We start from the raw sequence: 20,582 nt of genomic DNA on the forward strand, positions 1-20,582 counted from the left end.
CGGATTCTGGTCAGACTCGACTCGTTTAAACGTTAAAATTAATATAACTTGAGTTCTACTCATCCGTTTGGATTAATTCCAGCGGCAATAGATTTGTTTTTACTCATAGATTCTATTCTCAAAGTTTCAGGTTTTGTTGGTTTTCATCGTTTGACGCATTAATTGGACGAAGACTTTATTTATTCTTAATATTTCATTAACTCATTTATTATTCAGGTGAGTTTTGTCATTCCCCTGTTTTACTTATTTCAAACGTTTTGGGGGCATATGCGTATTATAGTATTTCGTATTATATATTTCTTAACATTAGAAAACGTTGTATTGTGGGTGAATTGCTGAACATATTTGCTATTTGCTGACTTGGTTATTTTACGCATTCGGAGAGGTTCAACATATTCTCATATAGTATGATCATACGATCGTCTTGTTTAACTAGCACCCGATTCGCTTGGTAGTGGTTCAATTGAGACTTATTTGCTCATTGGTTTGGTTACATTTACCGCATTACTTATGTTTTGCTATATCTTTCATATTATATTGTAACTTGCAAAACTAATGACTTGCTCACTCAACATTATTGTCGACAAATCTATCTATTTTCTACGCATATGCAGGTTATCGTTTGAATTGAAGAATGAAAGTCACGGATTGCTAGTTGAGACCTTAGGAATATTTATCAAGAACAATTTCATTAAGTTATTTGGATTTTTATATTTATTGTTATGGATTTTTGTTGCTATATTTGTATGCTTTGCTATTTATGGATATTATGTTTTTAAATGGAATAAAATTTATTGTAAGTTCCGAGACAGGATCTTTTAATGTGATATCAATAAACTCAATGATTAGGTGGAAACTAATCACCAAGCAGATTCTATGTAACAGCCACAAACACACATGAACACGATGAACAAGCTTCAAAACACACGTATATTAATACGTCGGGTGCTAAAGCCTTTAACAACTTACACGGGTGAATATAATAGACTTGAACGAACAACTGATTAGATCTACAACGAGTTACATATATCATATATATGGACTACCAACCTAGGCACAAAACAAACTAAAAGCCCATCGAGATCAAATGATTTCAGCTTACATATATAGCCCAACTAAACCCAAAAATAAAGCATAAACCATAAATATAGCCCAACAATCTCCCCTTTGGTTTATTGCTTGATTTTAGTTGTGCTTGAGAATATATTCAAAAATTTGTTCTTGAGTTTGTTGAGCAGCATTAGATGGGCCTTGAGTTGTCTGAGTTTCAACAGTAATGGATCAGAAATAGTTGGTTGAGTATTTGGTATCGTATCACTAGCCAGCATACCCCGTCTCGGATCTTTCTTTCGTCGTTTTCGTGGAATGAGATCGGTGGCCGGTTCTTCTTCAGTATCATCTTCAACATGTGTGACAGTGACTGATTGAGGAGGCTTCAATGCAGTTGACTGGAGCTTTTCTTTAAGCGCTTCAAACTTTCTAACTTGCTCAGTAGTAGGTACTGACTGTTGTATTTGGTGTCCAGTCTCCATAGGTTTTGATGGAGAAGTATTCTCATCAGACAATGTTCCAAAGGCGGTAGTGTGCCCTTGAGCAGGAACCACATGTTCCTCAGCTATAGCTGCACTAGTAGCATTAACATCTTCCTCGATCTCAGCAAATCTTCCAAACTTAACCAACGGATGAAGACCTTGATAAACCACGTTGACTCCCTTCTAAACTTAATCAAATCTGTAAACAAAACCTTTAGAACTTCTTAGACACCCTTTTGGCCGAGAATTCAGATGAGCCGAAAACAACTATTTGGGTCACAAGGACATGGCCGAGATAACGAGAACTTTGAACACGTTGGGCCAAATTGAACGGCCCAAGAACCATGACTAGCAACCGTCAAATTTCATGATCTAAAAACAATCCCGATTCATGTGAAAAATGATTTCTTAAAGACATTTGTTTTGACACGAGTAAACATGAGGTAAAAATTAAAAAAATTAAAAATAAAAAATAGAAATAAAAATAAAACAAAAGAAAAGTAAACTAAAACAAAAATAATTTACCCGTCTGGCCTTCAGTAAATTTAACATATTTTGGGATAAAATTTCAGCGGTTTTAAAACAAGCGACACCTTTTTATGAAAAAATCCGAACATGAAATCATATTGATTAATATACTTTCACAATGATTCATTTTCAGCGTTATTGTGACATAGTGAAAAGGTTGATAGCAGGTATTTAGAAACTTAGCATGATTTTCATTACGCCAGTGATATGATTAGATTCAATTAGGCATAAAACTTATATGGATATCCCTTATGGACCTATGATGCCCCTTATCTCTTCTCAAAGCATAGTTGGCTTTCCCCAGATCACCCCAATTTGACACCAACCCCCTAGTGCTTGATCAAAATAAATTCTCTATACAAAAGAATAATTTTGTGCTTTAAGGTTGACCGTTGGACTACATGCCATCCGGACTTACAAGCCTTATATTCAGGGTGTTTAGGACTTATTTGTATGCCCCACCCCTGTAGTTCCCTGACCCCTTTAAGCTTTTAGAAAACACATTTAAATGACAATAACTTTCATATGCATATACACGCTTTTTTTTATTGATAATATTTTGGTGATCAAGACACTAACGGGCTCCCGTATGACTGGGTAATTGCTTTTCTGCCTATCATTCGGAGAGATGTATCTAGGGACATGCAAACATCTTCAAAATGACTCTCCACAATAAGTTAGCAAATTTAGTTTATATCACCTCAAACTTTTACTTGTCATGGAAAGCTACTACACATATCAATGACTGTTCAAAAGCCTTTTTAGCCTAATAACTTCACACGTTAGGCACCCAAAATCAATTTATCTATCATTTTTCGAAGGTTGGATCCATTTTCATTTGAAAATATTTTAAGCTTCTATAAAGCTTTAGCTGAATAATAATATCACTTCCCAGATGATAACATTGAAAACAATTTTAGATTCAATCAGCCTAGTCACTTTCAGTTTTCAGGTAAATAGCTATTCCATGTGTCTTACAGGTAGACAATAGGACCAAACACATGTTAATACATGTCATTCAAACTTAAGTAACCGACATAATATTTAGTGAAAGAACTTAAAATCAGATGGTTAAAAAAACAAACTATATTTTTTATATTCAGTTGCCCCAGTCGCTTTCAGTCCTTAGGTTAATGGCTATCCCGTACGTCAAAGATTGACAACATGACCAAATATAAAGATATGCCCCTTGAACTTGAGTAACCGGCATAATTTTAAGCGACAGAACAAAACGTTTTTTTATTAAGAACACACACACACACACACACTCTTTTTGTATTTTTCTTTTTCTCCCCCTAAATTTGTACAGAAATTATTATAAAATTAGAAAATATTTATATACAAAATTTAACCTAAAAAAATACTCAGTCATCAAAACGCAGCATCTTAAGAAACCCTACAAGCACATTAAATCTGGCTGTTTCGACCGGTTTTATAAATAAGTCCACATTATTATCAGTGTAGACCTGTTCAAGATGAATTAACTTCCAGTCGTAACAGTCACGAATATAATCAATTTTGATATCGTTATGCTTGGTTTTAGAATGCTGAACCGGGTTTTTAATAATGGCAATGGCAGCATCATTATCACAGAAGATAGGAGTGTTAAGAAATTGCAAACCGTAGTCCAGCAATTGATGTTACATCCAGATGACCTGGGAACAGCAGGCAGAAGCAGCATCACACCCAGCCTCAGAAGTCGATGTGGACACCGTTTGTTGTTTCAACTCCGGGACATAGTTTACACTCTCGAACTTCAGAGCACCATTATTCACAGTACCCTTTTGAGTAATCTTCCCCTTTTCTCTCCTCCCGCAAAGGAAACATATCCACCATTAAAAATCTGAATATCACTTAGCTGAGATATGTCCCCTGTCATGTGCCTGGAATAGTCACTAACAACAAACCATGGTATGATAATATTCCTCCATAGCTATTCCTGCACGATGTGCGAGATTAGTTAGTTTTAGGTACCCAGTCCATAGTTGTTCTAGGTAGGCCTTACTTATTCAATCGTGTCACAGGTTGCCATGACATGTCTTTCTGATTATCAAAAATCGAACAGAAGGTTTTGATGACTTGGCCACCGGAGATTTAGGCAACCATTTGTGTTTTGGTTTTAAAACTTCAATGTTTGTATAAACGGTTGGCTTTGTCTCCGGTTTGTGGACGGAAGACACATTTGACTTTAATCTTTTGAGGGATTTCAATTCTGAGACCCACTTGGGTCTCGGAGTCGAAACCGGGTTTCCGTTCCGCTTTTGAACCAAATTAGGCTTGGTCTGATGTGGACTTGACCTTTCAGCCTTGTGTCTCCTCCAATCACGGTCAGAGGGCTTTGCCTTATAATACCTCATTTTATTTGTTTTAAAGTTTTTATAGGTATATTGAGGCATAGTCCGCTGATGATATTTGTAATATGGGACATACGGACGGTGTGGACAATTTCTAGCAATGTGACCAGGAATGCCATAATTAAAAGACGTTTGCCTTTTAACGAAAAAATGTTTTGGCCAATTCCTGGTCTTGCTATGTTGTGTAAGCCTGTTTGTCCCGCTTTGGACTTAGCGCTGGATTTCTCACAATTATGAGCACAAGAACATCCTTATTTAACAAACTTGGGTGACAAATGTTTATGCAAAATCTTATTTTTATCAAGTTTATTTGAAAACAAATCACTGTTTTTAGAAGTTTTAGAAATATCAGCCACACAATTGTCTTCGCTCTTTAGGATAGTGCCCACACAGGCATCAACAGTAATAGAGTTCAATGCATGCAAATTTAAAGAAACATGATAATCAATGTCTTTATTATTTAAAACAGGTGAATCCTCATCCTCATCGGTCCAATCCTCAACTATTACTTCATCTGCACGTGAAGTAAACACATTAGAATCGTTCACCCCGGATGTGGATTCAGTAGCTTTGACTGAACCAACCATACCTTAGCCATTTGCAGTTGACTTACCATACTGCATGAATATTTCCTTTTCTTCCTCTTCCTTGGTAAGAGGAAGACTAGAGTAGTTATCATTATATGGAGGGGGAACCATGTTATACCCAATACCTACACCCTTATTCTCTTTCCATTTTAACTGGTTTTCAATCATTTATTCAACTACAGCACTAGAGACATCAAATTTCTTAAAGTTGAATTCAGCATTTTCAAATTTATTAGTTATTTTAGCTATCTCCATGATCCATCTAACTCGGCGGTTAGTTTAGAAAATTTCTTTTTGCATCTAGGTGGTGACAACATTTTACGCTGAAATCAGATTGGAGTTTTATAAAATCCTTTTGCTGTGCCTCTATTATCTCTTTTAATGCCTTTTCCAGTTTCTTGAGGGTAGCATTTTCATATTTAATTCCCTCCATTTCCCTAAGAAAGTTACTATTGTGAATTTTATACAGTCCTACCTTATCAATACATGATTGAGAGCATAATACAGGACTTACCTCTGAGGATTTGGTGGAGGTGAAGGCCATGAAATTACCTCGGATGACTGGCCGAATGAATCAAAAGCCCACTTGAATAAAATCCAAAGTCCAACTAAGCTGGGCCAATGCAACCAGAAACTCGAGAACCTTACAAGTAACTGAGAACCTTGAAAAGTAGCCGAGAACTTTGAATGGTAACTGAGAACTCAATAAATTCACCGAAAACAATCAAGTATGCCCGAGAACCCAATAAATTTGCCAAAAACGATCAAGACTGCCCGAGACCAAAATAGAATGGCCGAGAACTATACTAAAACGGATTTATCAAGAACTAGGAATAGTTCAAGATATGGTAATCTTTGAATATTTAACTAAATCCTGAAAACGATGGGATTCAAATTAAACACGAGATTTACCATGATCTATTCCAATCCACACTTTCACCAGCCGAAGAACATGAAGAACAATTCTTCAATCTCCAGAAATCTTCACTTAAAGACACCCCGTAAATCGACGACAGAATCCTTGATATCACTCATAACCGAGCCTAGAATAGGTCAATAGGCTCTGATACCAATTGTAAGTCCTGAGACAGGATCTTTCAATGTGATATCAATAAACTCAATGATTAGGCGGAAACTAATCACCAAGCAGATTCTATGTAACAGCCACAAACACACATGAACATGATGAACAAGCTTCAAAACACACGTATATTAATACGTCGGGTGCTCAAGCCCTTAACAACTTACACGGGTGAATAATTGACTTGAACGAATAATTTATTAGATCTACAACGAGTTACATACATCGTATATATAGACTACCAACCTAGGCCCAAAACAAACTAAAAGCCCATCGAGATCAAATGATTTCAGCTTACATATATAGCCCAACTAAGCCCAAAAATAAAGCATAAACCATAAATATAGCCCAATATTTGTTATTAGATATTGTCATATTAATTGCATGATAGTTACCTTGAGCTATGAGCAATCATGCTCACGCCCCGACATTTCCGCCTTAGGTTAGGGTTAGACAGATTGGTATCAGAGCCGATGGTTTAAGATAGGTGGTTAGAAATTATCCTAGTCATGTGTTAAGAATCCTATATGTGCTTCTCTGAAGTTTTATATGCTTCTTAATTGTTTATAGCTTATTTAGGTAATTATTGATTGTATCTTTTATTTTAGGTAAGTATTTATTAGATCTTTTATTCTAGGAAAATAGATATTAAGATATCCTTTTATTTTAAGTAATTACTTAATGCATCTTTTTATTTTTAGTAATTATCACACACACCAAATCTGAGGCTATGCCTCACTTTCCAATATATTTTCATATCTTTAAAAGTCTTTTAAAACATTAGTAGATTGCCTTTCTATTTTTGGGAAATTCCTTAAGAATTCCCAACATGTGTTTTTACTTCCTCTCCTTAGGGCATGGGAGTATGGCATGTCGTAGGGGACTAGAGAACTGTGAGTTGGGCCTTGGTAAAACGGTTCTGAGAACCAAAGGTAAGATGATATTCCTTACCTGGAGCATAACCCGACCACAGCACTCGAGTCTCTAGGCCAAAGCTGAACAACATGTCATACAAGCGGACCCTAACTGAATCAAATGTGACAGATCAAACAGTTGCATTCCTTTTATAAACCGAATTCATGGTGATTCGTGGCTAAATTCGGAAACTTTCCAAAAACTGCGTTTTAATTATTTTTAAATGTTCAGTTGGGTGGAAAATCCATGACAACCCATGGGCACTCCAACTATTCATTTCACAACCCGATTTGATTCGATACTTTGTTAGAGATATCACCATGGTGGTTCACAAGATTCTCCGACTACTCATTTTTATTGATTTGATAATTCAATAATTAGGTGGGTCAGTTAAATGCCATGTAACGCTTATGGTCTGACCAACTTCATTGATTTGATAATTCGTTAATTAGTTGGGCTAGTTAAACGCCATGTAATGCTCATGGGCTGACCAACTCAAATTGCTTTTAATCGTTATTTAATTGGGCCAATAAAATGCCATGGAACGCTCATGGAAAGCCCATTTCTCAATATTTAAGTCCCGTTATGTGATTGGGGTCATTTAAACTACCATGGAACGCTCATGGGAGGCCCAATTCTCGAAGCTTAATTTTATGATTTAGTTGGGCCGTTCAAATTGCCATGGAAAGCTCATGGGAGGCCAACTCACTTGCTTTAATTCGTTATTTATTTTGGGTTTTGAACTACTATGGGAAGCCCATGGAAAGCCCAACCCAATAACATTTTACACTTAAACTTGAAATAAACATTTTATTTAATTAACTAACCCTAAAGTTAATCACATTATTTTAAATCGCGACTTGCCCTCAAGTCATGACAAGTCACTAGCACATATTAGTCACATTTCCTCATTGTCTTTCATTGACTCGTTTACACGACTTACTCGATCATAAAATTTCACTTTTGGTCCCCACAGAATGACTTCTCAACTTCGTCGCCATAGCAACCGCTGTCTATTGGTTGCTCATGATCGCCATTTGGCTGCTCGTATCACGAAGGAGTTCACCGTTGCTTTGCCCAAGGTTGTGTCTCAACTCCAAACATCAACTCAAATAGATCCGTCAGTTCACTCCCACCAAACAACTATCATTACAAGAACTTCACGAGTGCTAAGCCACCTCTTTACCTTGGTGAGGAGAATGCTACTAAACTCCTCCACTGGTTTGAGAGGATGGAAAACATCTTCATCCATTGTGAATGTCCGGATGACAAACGGACACGGTTCGCCTCGAGCGTTTTCAAGGAGCGAGCCCTTACTTGGTGGAACACATTCAAGGACCTCCAAGGTTGATGAAGTATTATCGATGCCTTGGGAGGAGCTCAAGGATGCCATGAAGGGGGAATTTTGTCCCGAGCACGAACTGCAAAGGCTCGAGATGGAGTTTTGTGAACTTAAGCAAATTGATGGCAACAACTCAACCTACTCGAACCGATTCAAGGAACTGAGTCGAGTGGTACCTCACCTTGTAACCCCTTTGTCCCGCGGGATCCGCAAGTATATTCGTGGACTAACCACTATCTTTCGTGACGTGGTTGTCAGTCGAGACCCTCTCACGATTGAGGAAGCCATAGCCTTCGCTGCTTCCTTGACTGATGATCACGTTTTTAATGGTACCCTATCCCGATAGGACTCCAAGCCTGCTGCTGAACACAGTAAAGCCGAATCCTCTACTGATGCGAAAGCCGATCCTAAGCCTGCCCAAATAAACAACTCTAACCATTACCAAAAGAACAACAACCAAAAACGCAAGGCCAACACCAAAACTATGCTATGAACCAACCCAACAACCAAGCCCCGAACCAAAATGCACCTAACAAGAAGCCGTGTAATGGATCGCACCCACTGTGCTTAATCTGTAACCACCATCATTCTGCATCCACCACTTGCCGTCTTTGCACCTCGCGTAACCGTTATGAGCATCTTGCCAATACTTGCCGTGTACCTCCAAATGCATGAGCCACTCCTCAACAACCCGCATTGACTGCTCCTAGAGTTGCTAATTACCCTCAAGCTCAAGCCGGTGTTTCAAATACCCGTGCTTGCTACAATTATGGAGATCCTAGTCATCTCCGCAATATGTGTCCATTTCTAGCCCGTGCCAATCAAGCCCATGTTATACCTCCTCCGTACTATGCTCATCAAGCTCAAGTTATGCCTACACTATACTACACTAGCCAAGCTTACCAAGTGCAATCTTACCAACCCCCGATCCCTCCAAGCTTTGAACCTCACACCTATGCTCCTCAAGTTCCGCAACTTATGGCTCCACCAACTGCTACTGCTCAAGTCCCTGCTATTCAGCCTTTATAACCAATCAAGCTGCACCAACCCCTTAAGGTTCAAACGGTCGTGCCTCCATGATGAACGTGAGCCAAGCCTCAACTTGACCTTGTAGAAGTAGCTAATGGGAATTCGGTTACTATTGACTTGGTTATTCAGGATTGTATCATAGTTCTTAATAAGGTAAAGTTCCGTATAGATCTTATTCCGATGCAAACGGGTAGCTTTGAATCATGTCGAGGTCGTTTGTTTCGATAAGTTCATTCGTATACCTCTTTAATATGGTCGCATTCTTAAGGTATTCAGTAGTACGCCTACTTCTAAGCTTAATCTCATGTCGTGCTTTCAAGCTCAACGTTATTTGCGTAAGAAGTACGTTTCTTATTTGGCGCTTGTGGTGGAGAAAGATAAGGAGAAGAAGAAAATTCTAGACGTCCCTGCTGATCGAACATGGAAAAATAATTGATGCTTTGAAACAGTTCTTGGCATCTCAGGGGGAGACGGGCTGTAAGGGTGATGAGCTGAGGACTAAGAAGCGTAATGATCGAGACGATGATCCCAATGCATCGAAAGGTGCAGGTGGAGAGTTGCCAAGAACTGAACAAGCTCTTGGGACTTCCACATCTCAGGGGGAGTCAACGAGTGCAGTTGGCGGCTCGGGTGATGATGTGGTGGTCGTGGATGCTGAGATGATGTTTGATGATGTTATAGGTGATGAGGATCTGTTACCGGTTGATGAGATAGAGAAGATTGGGGCAGAGATTGTTATTGATAGTGAGATTAAAGAGGGAGAGATTGTAGAGGAGAACATTGAGCACGAGATTCCGGAAGTTGATAAGGCAGATATGAGTCAAGATATGGGAAGCGATGAGACGGAATGGGAAGAGTAGCCAAGATGGAAAGAAGGCTACGCTCAGTGGTTCGTAAAGACTAAGAAACCGGCGGTCCCTACTATGTTCAAGAAAAGTTACAACATCAGGGGTTATGCTGAATCGAAAAAGGGGATTATATGCTGGTTATATGATGAGCAGTTGAGGCTCTTTGTGATTAAAAGGTATGATGGGGTTCAGTACTTCAAGAGGCTGTTGAGATCGTTGAATACATTGCCTGAGTATGAAGTGAAGGACTTAGCCAGATTGGGGTTAATAAACAAAAGTGATGATAATATGGCTAGGGTCATTGGAAAGATTGTATGGAAGGAAAGTATAAAGGAGAAGAAGTTCGAGCTGTTGAAACCACAGAAAGGAAAACTTATTGAAGACAAAGATAGAGGGATGAGAGCAGATGGCAAGCCTTGGATGATCATGAAGTATAAGCCGATCCGGTGTTTAAAAGAAGTGCCGATGAAACAAATGCCCAAGGATGTGCTTAAAGATCTGAAGTGGTGGTATGTAGATTGTGAAACAGCTGAGGCAGTAATGGAGGATGAAGATGAACAAGAGCTGCTGAGAGTGTATGATCCAATGCACTTGGTGAATTTGTCTCAAGCAGATCTGCAGGTGCTAAACGAGAAAAAGATATTTTATATTACTGCTTGGAAAGAAGAAGCGAAGAAATATCAAAGAGTTGTATCAGTTTGTGTACGAGAAGGAGTTCATGCTTGAAGATGAAAGATACAAGATTGTTGAAGATTACAAGACACGTGGTTGAAGATAGAGATATGAAGCTACTGCCAAGGGGGAGTCTGTTGGTACATGATGTCAGTAGTTCAGTATATAGTGTCTGTAATCGAGTTAGTTGGATTTGTGTTTTGGATGTAAGCGAAGTTCTCACAAGTTCGCTGATATAGGCGAACTTGTGGAACAAGCGAAGTTAGGGACAACTTCGCCTAAACATGCTAGGCGAAGTTATCGTGCTTTATAAGCAACTAGGTTACGGCTGAGTTGAGGTACGAAATTGTACGAGTTGTAACGAGTTTACGAGTTGTGTAATCGGTGATCAGTGAATCACGTGTTTCTAGTTGCAATACAACGTGTCTATGTTTATTGTAACGTGTGTTTGATCGTGTTAACGTGTATCGTCTTCTACGCTCGTAACGTCTTACGTAGGGATTCCGCACCTACGTAGAACGAGATATTCCGTGTAGATCCGGCTGGGAACCTACACTTTCTTGATGACGTTGTTGGACTACCTCCTATTCGTCAAGTTGGGTTTCGCATTGATCTCATACCCAAAGCTAATCCCGTTGCTATAGCACCCTATCGTCTTGCACCGTCCGAAATGAAAGAGCTTTCGAGCCAACTACAAGAACTCTTCGATAAAGGTTTAATTCGCCCGAGTTCTTCTCCTTAGGGCACACCTATTTTGTTTGTGAAGAAGAAGGATGGATCGTTTCGCATGTGCATCGACTACCGTGAACTTAACAAGCTTACCGTCAAGAACCGTTATCCGCTCCCACGTATCGATGATGTTTTCGATCAACTTCAAGGAGCCTCTTGCTTCTCGAAGATCGATCTCTGTTCGGGTTATCATCAAATTCGCGTTAATGAAGATGACATACCCACCCAAGACTGCTTTCCTTACTCGATATGGGCACTACGACTTTTGTGTTATGCCTTTCGGGCTAACCAACGCAGGCGTGGTTTTCATGGACCTCATGAACCATGTGTGTAAACCCTACTTGGAAAAATTCGTAATTGTTTTTATCGATGACATTTTGATCTACTCAAAATCCGAAAACGATCACAAAGAGCATCTATATGCTATCCTTGACCTTCTATGGAAGGAACAATTGTATGCCAAGTTTTCGAAGTGTGAGCTTTGGCTTAAGGAAGTTCAATTTTTGGGCCATATTGTTAACGACAAAGGTATCCATGTCAATCCTGGGAAAATCGAAGCCGTCAAAAGACACTGACATCTCCCACCGAAGTTCGTTCTTTTCTTGGTTTGGTGGGATATTACCGCCATTTCATTCGTAACTTCTTAAATATTGCACGCTCTTACACATAAGGGTAAACCTTACGAGTGGGGGTCAAAGCAAGAAGAAGCTTTTCAAACATGCTCATATCCTTGCTCTTCCTGAAGGTGTTTTCATCGTATTCTGTGATGCTTCTAACCAAGGCCTAGGTTGTGTTCTCATGCAATGAGGCAAGGTTATCGCATATGCTTCGAGACAACTCAAGGTTCACGAAAAGAATTATACAACACATGATCTCGACCTTGGTGACGTCGTATTCGCATTGAAGATTTGGAGACATTATCTCTATGGTACCAAATACGTAGTATTTACCGATCATAAGAGTCTTCAACACATATTTGATCAAAAGGAACTCAATATGAGACAACGTCATTGGCAGAGTTGCTTAGCGACTATGATTGCGAGATTCGCTACCATCCTGGTAAAGTGAATGTCGTGGCCGATGCTCTTAGCCATAAGAAACAAGTCAAATCCGTATTTCTTACTTGTGTTCTTGTTCAAAATGATCTCGAAGAGCGTGTTCTTAACGCGCAACATGAATCCGTCACCGAAGGCAATATGTATGACGAGATGTCGTGTGGTGCGGAATCTCAATTGGAAACCAAGCCCAATGGGTTGCTTTATTTTCTTAATCGTTTATGGATTCCTGATCGTTATGACCTTCACACATTCATAATAGACGACGCTCATAAGTCACAATATTCCGTACATTCCGGTGCTGATAAAATGTACGTCGATCTTTGTTCCATCTTTTGGTGGCCCGGAATGAAGAAAGACATCGCTCTCTATGTTGCGAAATGCCTCACTTTCTCTAAAGTCAAATCCGAGCATCATCAACCTTATGGTTTGCTCGAGCAACCTCCCGTTCCCGAATGGAAGTGGGAAAATATTGCTATGGACTTGATCACTAAGCTTCCTTCTACCCGAAAGCAACATGATAGTATTTTGGTAATCATTGATCGTTTGTAAAGTCTGGTCATTTCATTCTCATCAAGGAAACATATTCTGTTGATAGGTTGGCGCATATTTACGTTGAAAGGATTGTTTGTCATCATAGTACTCCGTTAACCATTATCTCCGATAGGGATGGTCGTTTCGCTTCTCGCTTTTGAAAGTCACTCCAATCCACTTTGGGAACTCGTTTGGATCTTAGTACTGTTTATCATCCATAATCCGATGGTCAATCTATGAGAACGATTCAAACTTTAGAAGATATGCTTCACTCATGTGTCCTCGATTTTGGAGGCAATTGGGATACTCATCTACCGTTTATAGAGTTTTCGTATAACAATAGTTTTTACTCTAGCATTGGTATGGCACCTTTCGAAGTTCTTTATGGCCGCAAATGTCGTTCTCCTATTTGTTGGAATGAAGTTGGAGAATCTCAAGTTATTGATCTGGAGTTAGTTCAAGAAACAACTGATCGTATTGCTCAAATCCACCAAAATCTACTCGCTACTCGTAGTCGTCAAAAGAGTTATGCGGATAAGCGTAGGAAGCCTCTTGAGTTTAAGGTTGGTGATCATGTTCTACTCAAAGTATCTCCATGAAAAGGTGTTGTGAGATTTGGAAAGAAAGGGAAGTTATCTCCTCGTTTCGTTGGTCCTTTTGAAATCAGTGAGCGTGTTGGTCCCGTTGCATATATACTTGAACTCCCATCTGGAACTCTCAAATGTTCATCCGGTATTCCATGATTCGAATTTGAAGAAGTGTCTTGCCGATGGTAATTTTCAAATACCTCTCGATGAAGTTTGTATTGATGAGACCATGCATTTTGTTGAAAGACCCGTCGCGATCATGGACCATAAGGATAAAGTTACTAAACGTAGTCGCATACCGTTAGTCAAAGTGCATTGGGAATCAAAGCAAGGAGCTGAATTTACTTGGGAAAGTGAGGATCAAATGAAGGAGAAGTATCCTCATCTGTTCGCTACAGCTATTCTCTAATTTTGGGACGAAATTCCTAAAAGTAGGGGATACTATAACATTTCGGGTTTTTATCGTATTTGGTTATTTCGCTTTATCATTATATGAACGTTATTTGGATCTAAATCCTTAATAAAACTTTGCAATTATAAGTTATCAAGTTTTCTTATGTTCACTTGATTATAACTTAAATGGTTCAATATGTGATCAAAACAAAAACACAAGGACTAGAAATGCAAATTGCTGAAACTTGAACCTCCTGGACGCCGGAGCACCATGCGACGGCGGCTCCTATGCCGGCTGCATAGCGCGGTGGAGCAACTGTGCAGAATCTCGTGTCCGATTCACTTCTTAACTCGTTTATGGTATAAAATCGATTATTTTAGGCACGTTTGAGTGAATTAAGGACCAAGTAAACGTATTATAGTCAAGATACAAGTCCTAATTCATTTCTTCCTGCCCAAGATCAAATCTTTTTGATTATTTCAGTGATTCCTTCATTAAAATCATATTCACTTGCTTAAAACGAGTAAAATCCCATAATTAGTTCAGTTTTGCTTTTCTTATATAAACATACCTTAAACCTCTGCCATAAAGCTTTACACCAACCCTAAGTATCATTCTCAGCCGTCATTACCCTCTGTCCATCTCATATTCTCTCGGTTTTTGGTGTTTCTTTGAAGAATCGTTCATAAACCGGTTGAATTTGCAAGTTTGTGGACCTTTGACTCGTTATATCTCCTTGTTCTTTCACTTTCCGGGTAAGTTATAAACTGAGTTTTCATTGATAAACATTATCTAGTCGATAAATTTCAATCGATTTCTGTGATTGAAGAGTTTTGACTGGTCAATTGCTTTAAAACCCAATAAAGGGTAAAACAATCAACAACTTTCACTTTACGTTTTCTCATACTTCTGGTCAGATTCAACATTCGGTCCAGAAGACTTTTCTTCTCGTAATAAAATTTTACGGCTTCTCACCAAAACCCGACTTCCTACTCAAAATTTGGATTCTGGTCAGACTCGACTTGTTTAAACGTTAAAATTAATATAACTTGAGTTCTACTCATCCGTTGGATTGATTCCAGCGAAAATAGGTTCATTTTTACTCATAAATTCTATTCTCAAAGTTTCAGGTTATGTTGGTTTTCGTCGTTTGGCGCGTTAATCAACCGAAGACTTTATTTATTCTTAATATTTCATTAACTCGCTTATTATTCAGATGAGTTTTGCCATTCCCCCGTTTTACTTATTTTCAAACGTTTTGGGCTTAATATAGTATTTTGTATTATATATATATCTTAACATTAGCAAACATTGTATTGTGGGTGAATTGCTGAACATATTGCTATTTGCTTACTTGGTTATTTTACGCATTCGGAGAGGTCCAACATATTCTCATATAGTATGATCATATGAACGTCTTGGTTATCCGACACCCCATTCGCTTGGCAATGGTTCACTTGACACTTATTTGCTCATTGGTTTGATTAAATTTACGGCTTTACTTACGTTTTGCTATATCTTTCATATTATATTGTAACTTGCAAAACTAATGACTTGCTCACTCAACATTATTGTTGACAAATCTATCTCTTTTCTACGCCTATGCAGGTTATCATTTGAATTGAAGAATGGAAGTCATGGATTGCTAGTTGAGACCTTAGGAATATTTATCAAGAACAATTTCATTAAGTTATTTGGATTTTATATTTATTGTTGTGGATTTTTGTTGCAATATTTGAATGCTTTGTTATTTATGGATATTATGTTTTTAAATGGAATAAAATTTATTATTAGATATTGTCATATTAATTGCATGATAGTTACCTCGAGCTATGAGCAATCATGCTCACGCCCCGGCATTTCAGTCTTAGGTTGGGGTGTGACAGTATGCATGTTTACCCCCAAAAGTATAAGTTGTAAAAAGGGGAGTGTAATTACTCATGTGAAAGAAATGGAGCGAGCAATAAAATACACGAGTCGGCCCTTAAGCGGCGAACCAAAGGGTTCGGTTTCAGCGAGCGGGTCCTAGAATTAAACTAGTCTAGGATTAGGAATGTTTCAAAGATAATAATGATACATGAACAAACTTGAGTTTCAGGTTTTGGGGGTTTAATTTGTAAAGTAAGAAAATATAAGTATGTATAAAATCATAAAAACGAAGAATTAGGAAATACGATGTTAACTATATAGTTTAGATGGCTTCATTAGATATTTATAGCTCTAATCGAGTACTAGGTTCGGTTCGTTGCATGGTGCGTGAATCCGAAAAAGAAACCACTAACTTTATAGGTTAAGTGAGCGTTTGGTTTAATCGGTCCGATACTCAATATTAGATCGAGTTCGGTTCCGATTTATCGAAAGTGTGAAAACGCTTAATAAACTCATATAAATCAACTTCTAAGTAGAAAGAGGAAATGATTCAAATTCAAGAAAAAAAGAGTCGAATTGGAAGTCAAGTAAGAAGGAAGGAGGCTAGCCCCCGAAAATGCTCCGCGCCTAGGTTCTTTTGTCGTTGGGGCTTACACCTTGTGACTCATTCATTCGGCAGAGCGTTCCTCGGGCGTCGATCAATCCTGAATCACAGGCCGCTCTGTCATTGTCTGATTTTTGGTTGTCTGATCACACTCGAAATTATGTATCTACTTATCATATTTTTGCCCCTGCTCGGTAGTTCCGTAGCAGGTTTTTTCGGACGTTTTCTAGGATCAGAAGGAACCGCTATAATGACCACTACGTAGTAGATTAATACAAGATCTGTCCTGGTTGTTATGCCTGTACTTTGATGAGCATATTTTCGCCCAATACGATTCAGTCGATACAGAGTCTCTCCAAGCGTCGAGCAGGGCCTCATTCACTTGATTCATTTGACAAATGCCTAATCCTCCCTTTAGGGCGTACAGACATCCTCCCAAGCCAGCAATCTGAAAGCTGAGTCAAATATGAGAATTGAAATGCCTTGTTCTTTCTCTAAGAATCTGCAGCCCCTTGCACCTGTCAAGGTTAAACAACACCAATTGTAAGCCTCTCTATTATTATCAACGAAATGCAGACACAGAACCAAGCTTCCAATCTCTAAAATACATACACATACCTCCCAAGCATCATCACAGTGGCTTGAGGATTCGTCCTAGAAGCTACTGCTTCCGCCTCTCTAGGCTTCGCTCTCGCTTATGACTGGTATATGGATCTCTCTATGTAGAGATCGGCCTTCTAGAAGCTTCGCCAGAAGGAGGGACACTTTGTAACAATTCATCGCGATAGCTGCCTTTGGCTCTACTCTAATTGGCAACGAGACAGTGGATTGATTCCTACACCTACGGGCTCAGGTTCCTTCCTCCTCTAGTCCGAATCAAGATGGCTCCTCTCGATCTTGTGATGCCTTCGGCCCAAAATGATCCAGATAGCTGCCTTTACTTTTAGATTAGTCAAGGGAAAGCTTATGAATGGTTCCGAAATGACACGCTATTCCGTCTCATCCTTTCGCCCCGGATGGTAGGAATAAGATAAAGGAGGAGGAATTTTTTTACTTCAACCGAGGAAGACTCGCACCCGCGTCTTTGTTTAAATCACTGGCAGTTCGGGCAGGCCCGCAGGACTGGAATTCTAAAAAGAAGGAATGTCTGGCTTTTCCTATTCTAGTGCAGGTTCTTGCTCGGTATAAATCGCTTCACTTTGAGTGGGCTTGGCCGCGCCTTGACAAGGCTGTTGCCCTTCCTTCCACCCGTAGAGAGAGCCAGAGTTAGGCCTTTGTATGACGGATTTCTTGATAGTAGGATCAATGATCTTTAGTTTCATTCAGGATCGACATGCCCCAGGTTTGAAGAATTCGATGACAGGCCTTCGCTGCAAAAGATCCCGGAATTGGTCGATTCGGAATCGGCTGGATTGGATAAAGGGTTGTTTCGTCGATAGCATTATCTGATGTGGGATGCGTAGTTGCTGTTGTCACGGTAGGGGTCCCTAAGGCGGGAATTGTCCTAAAGTAGCCATAACGTTGATTGCTCTCCTTGTTCTATTGTATGGGTGAATTATCTTAACGAAAGCTTTCTTTTTGGCCCTCATGTGAGGGTTGTCATAACTTGTGTCTATCCGCTGTTAAATGACTTCACTTAATAGAGTCCTAAGGGCAGTCTCTTTGAGAAGGGGCCGTATTAGTTTTTATTAGCTGTCCCAGGAAAAAGAGTAAGTATTGGCTGTTGGCATGTCCGAGCTAAGATCGGTTGAGGCGGGTAAGGTTGCCTAGCTTACTTGGTAAAGGACTCCTTTCTTTAGTTTAGCGGTCATGGATCGATTCTAGGTGGTTCACTTGTATACCCCTATTCTCAGAGTTCACGTTCTGATACCAGCTTCTGACTCCTTGCCTTTGTATACCTCGCACGAGGCTAGGGTCACTTAGTCGATGCCAACCTCTTTTACCGATGCCTGACGCTTGATGCTTGCTGTTCCCTACTTCGGGTTAGGTACCACAGCTCAAAACAAAGAAGCTAGAATGAACAAGTTCATGCAAAGCTGATTCTCGAACAAGAAGAGCATATTCTGTAAGAACAATAGGAGATTTGCCTCCTACTAGACCTGGTATACCTTGATTAGATAGACTCTTTTCTGTGTCAAAGAGAAAGAGCGGGTTCTCGTTCATAGATGGGAGTGGTGAGGCGGGTCCCGTCTACCAGACTACTTTACTTCAGTAAACAAGAGTACAGGAACTGGTTTCACAAAATGGGTCTAGAACTACATAGGTCTGATACCTTCTTCCCTTGCCCGGCCTAGCGGGGCTATCAGGTACTCTGAACCCTCAACCATTCTCCCAACCCTCTAGGGTTTCCCTCTAAGTACAGCTAAGTAACTAAACCCTCTTTTGCTTTTTTACTCTTCCTTGCAGAAGTGAGTCTATTTTGATTCCGTAGCCCCATAGATTGTCCCGCAATCTCTTCCAAGCCGATGAGAGATCACTTTTTCCCTCCTCGTTGATCCGAACCCATGCCAAATGTCCAGGGAGTCTCTCCCATGACCGGTGGGTTGGATTGGATAAAGCTCTTAAACGACAAATCGTGAATGTAGTATATGGTTGAGAAGAAGTCCTATTTCTTCGTTATATTTCTGATTAGTAATTTCCACGAAATTACTTACTACTTTATTTTTAGTAATAGTAAGCAGGACTTGAGAAGTCTTGTTATACGCCAGACTTCTTTGGCGGTGTATATGGTTGGTTGTTGACCAACGGAAATAAAGGGATTGTGTCAACTTTGTTCCTTCATCTTTCTATTTTTCTTCTCTTTTTCTTTCTTATATTGTGTAAGGCAAAGCGCATTCCTTTAAGAATGTATCTGGTTCCATTTTTCTTTCGTTAGTTAACAGGGACAAGTGTTTATAGCTATGCGGAAGACCCCGCATCATCATCTCTTCTCAGAGCTACTTTTTCGCTCAATGAGAAAAAAGCTTTAGAGGCCCTCCCGCCCCGCTCGAGATCCTCTAACAAGCCATAGAGCCTTGTCAAGGACGACTCCCCTGTAGTGCTATTGGGGGAGTCGAGAGCGCGAGCCCCCTGCCGCATCCAATCCCCGGTCGGATCAAGACCCTCCATTTGCCGAATGATCTGAACCTTGACCTCGAAGAGGTCTTCCGCTTGCATACGGGCGAAGTCGATTTCTTCGGCACTCGGACGGGGGTTAGACAACAAAAGCCGCCTTTGGATGGATGAGACAGAGTCGCCCCCGATCAGCTCATCCGGCTCGTATGGAAAGCGACCGAGGCTAGCTGGCCCCTCCGTCGAGTTCGACACGGTATTGTGGACGGGCCCTGCATCAGCAGAAGCGGTTGAGGCGCCCTCCGTTGATGTTTCGGGAAATGGCTCCATCAACACTCCTATCGAGAACGAATCTTCCATCCAGGAGTACGAGTGTGATGGTTCCCCAGAACCTGAATCGGAAGGGATTATTTCCCCACCCGACGGATTCATCATATTGGCTCCGACCCCCGCAGTGACGAGCGCTCGAAAAGCACAGCCTATCACTGAGGCCAGAGCCGAGGAGCACCCCCCTTTTTTCAAACAGCTAGATAGGCCCTTCGCCGCTATGAAGCCTGCCACTTTTGACATAATAGAAATGAAAAAGTAGATTCCCCCTAGTACATGACAGAGAAGAGAGAACAGCATCATCAGAGCGACGAATAAAAGAACCGGAAAGAATGCGCGAAAGCAAGTCATTCTCACCTTAGATTCAACCTTATGCAAGAGTTTTCCCATAGTAATAATTTTTTTTGCTTTATGATTTTTTATTTTATTTATGATTTTTCCCAGTATCGATAGAATGAGCACTGTGAACTATCTGCTTTAAAAAAGAGAATTGTAAAAAAAAATCAGAGCAATCTATCTAGTGTAGAACAGATTTGTAGTATTG

The 20,582-nt window shown here is 39.9% G+C and overlaps 1 protein-coding gene across 1 annotated transcript; it reads right to left on the reverse strand.

The window, feature by feature from the left end:
- Window positions 1-19,558: 19,558 nt before the first annotated feature.
- On the reverse strand, window positions 19,559-20,146 carry LOC143613868 (putative mitochondrial protein AtMg01010). The gene has a single exon (XM_077087470.1). The coding sequence runs from the start codon at window positions 20,144-20,146 to the stop codon at window positions 19,559-19,561; it is 588 nt and encodes a 195-aa protein (XP_076943585.1).
- Window positions 20,147-20,582: the final 436 nt, after the last annotated feature.

Source organism: Bidens hawaiensis, unplaced genomic scaffold (genome assembly GCF_021521415.1).
Source record: "Bidens hawaiensis isolate Kalapana, Puna unplaced genomic scaffold, B.hawaiensis_p1.1 tig00038492_1, whole genome shotgun sequence".
In the NCBI taxonomy this organism is placed as follows: Eukaryota; Viridiplantae; Streptophyta; class Magnoliopsida; order Asterales; family Asteraceae; genus Bidens; species Bidens hawaiensis.

What these genes read in the sequence shown, in the direction of transcription:
- LOC143613868 (XM_077087470.1), bottom strand. Translation starts at nt 20,146, where the DNA reads ATGATGAATCCGTCGGGTGGGGAAATAATCCCTTCCGATTCAGGTTCT.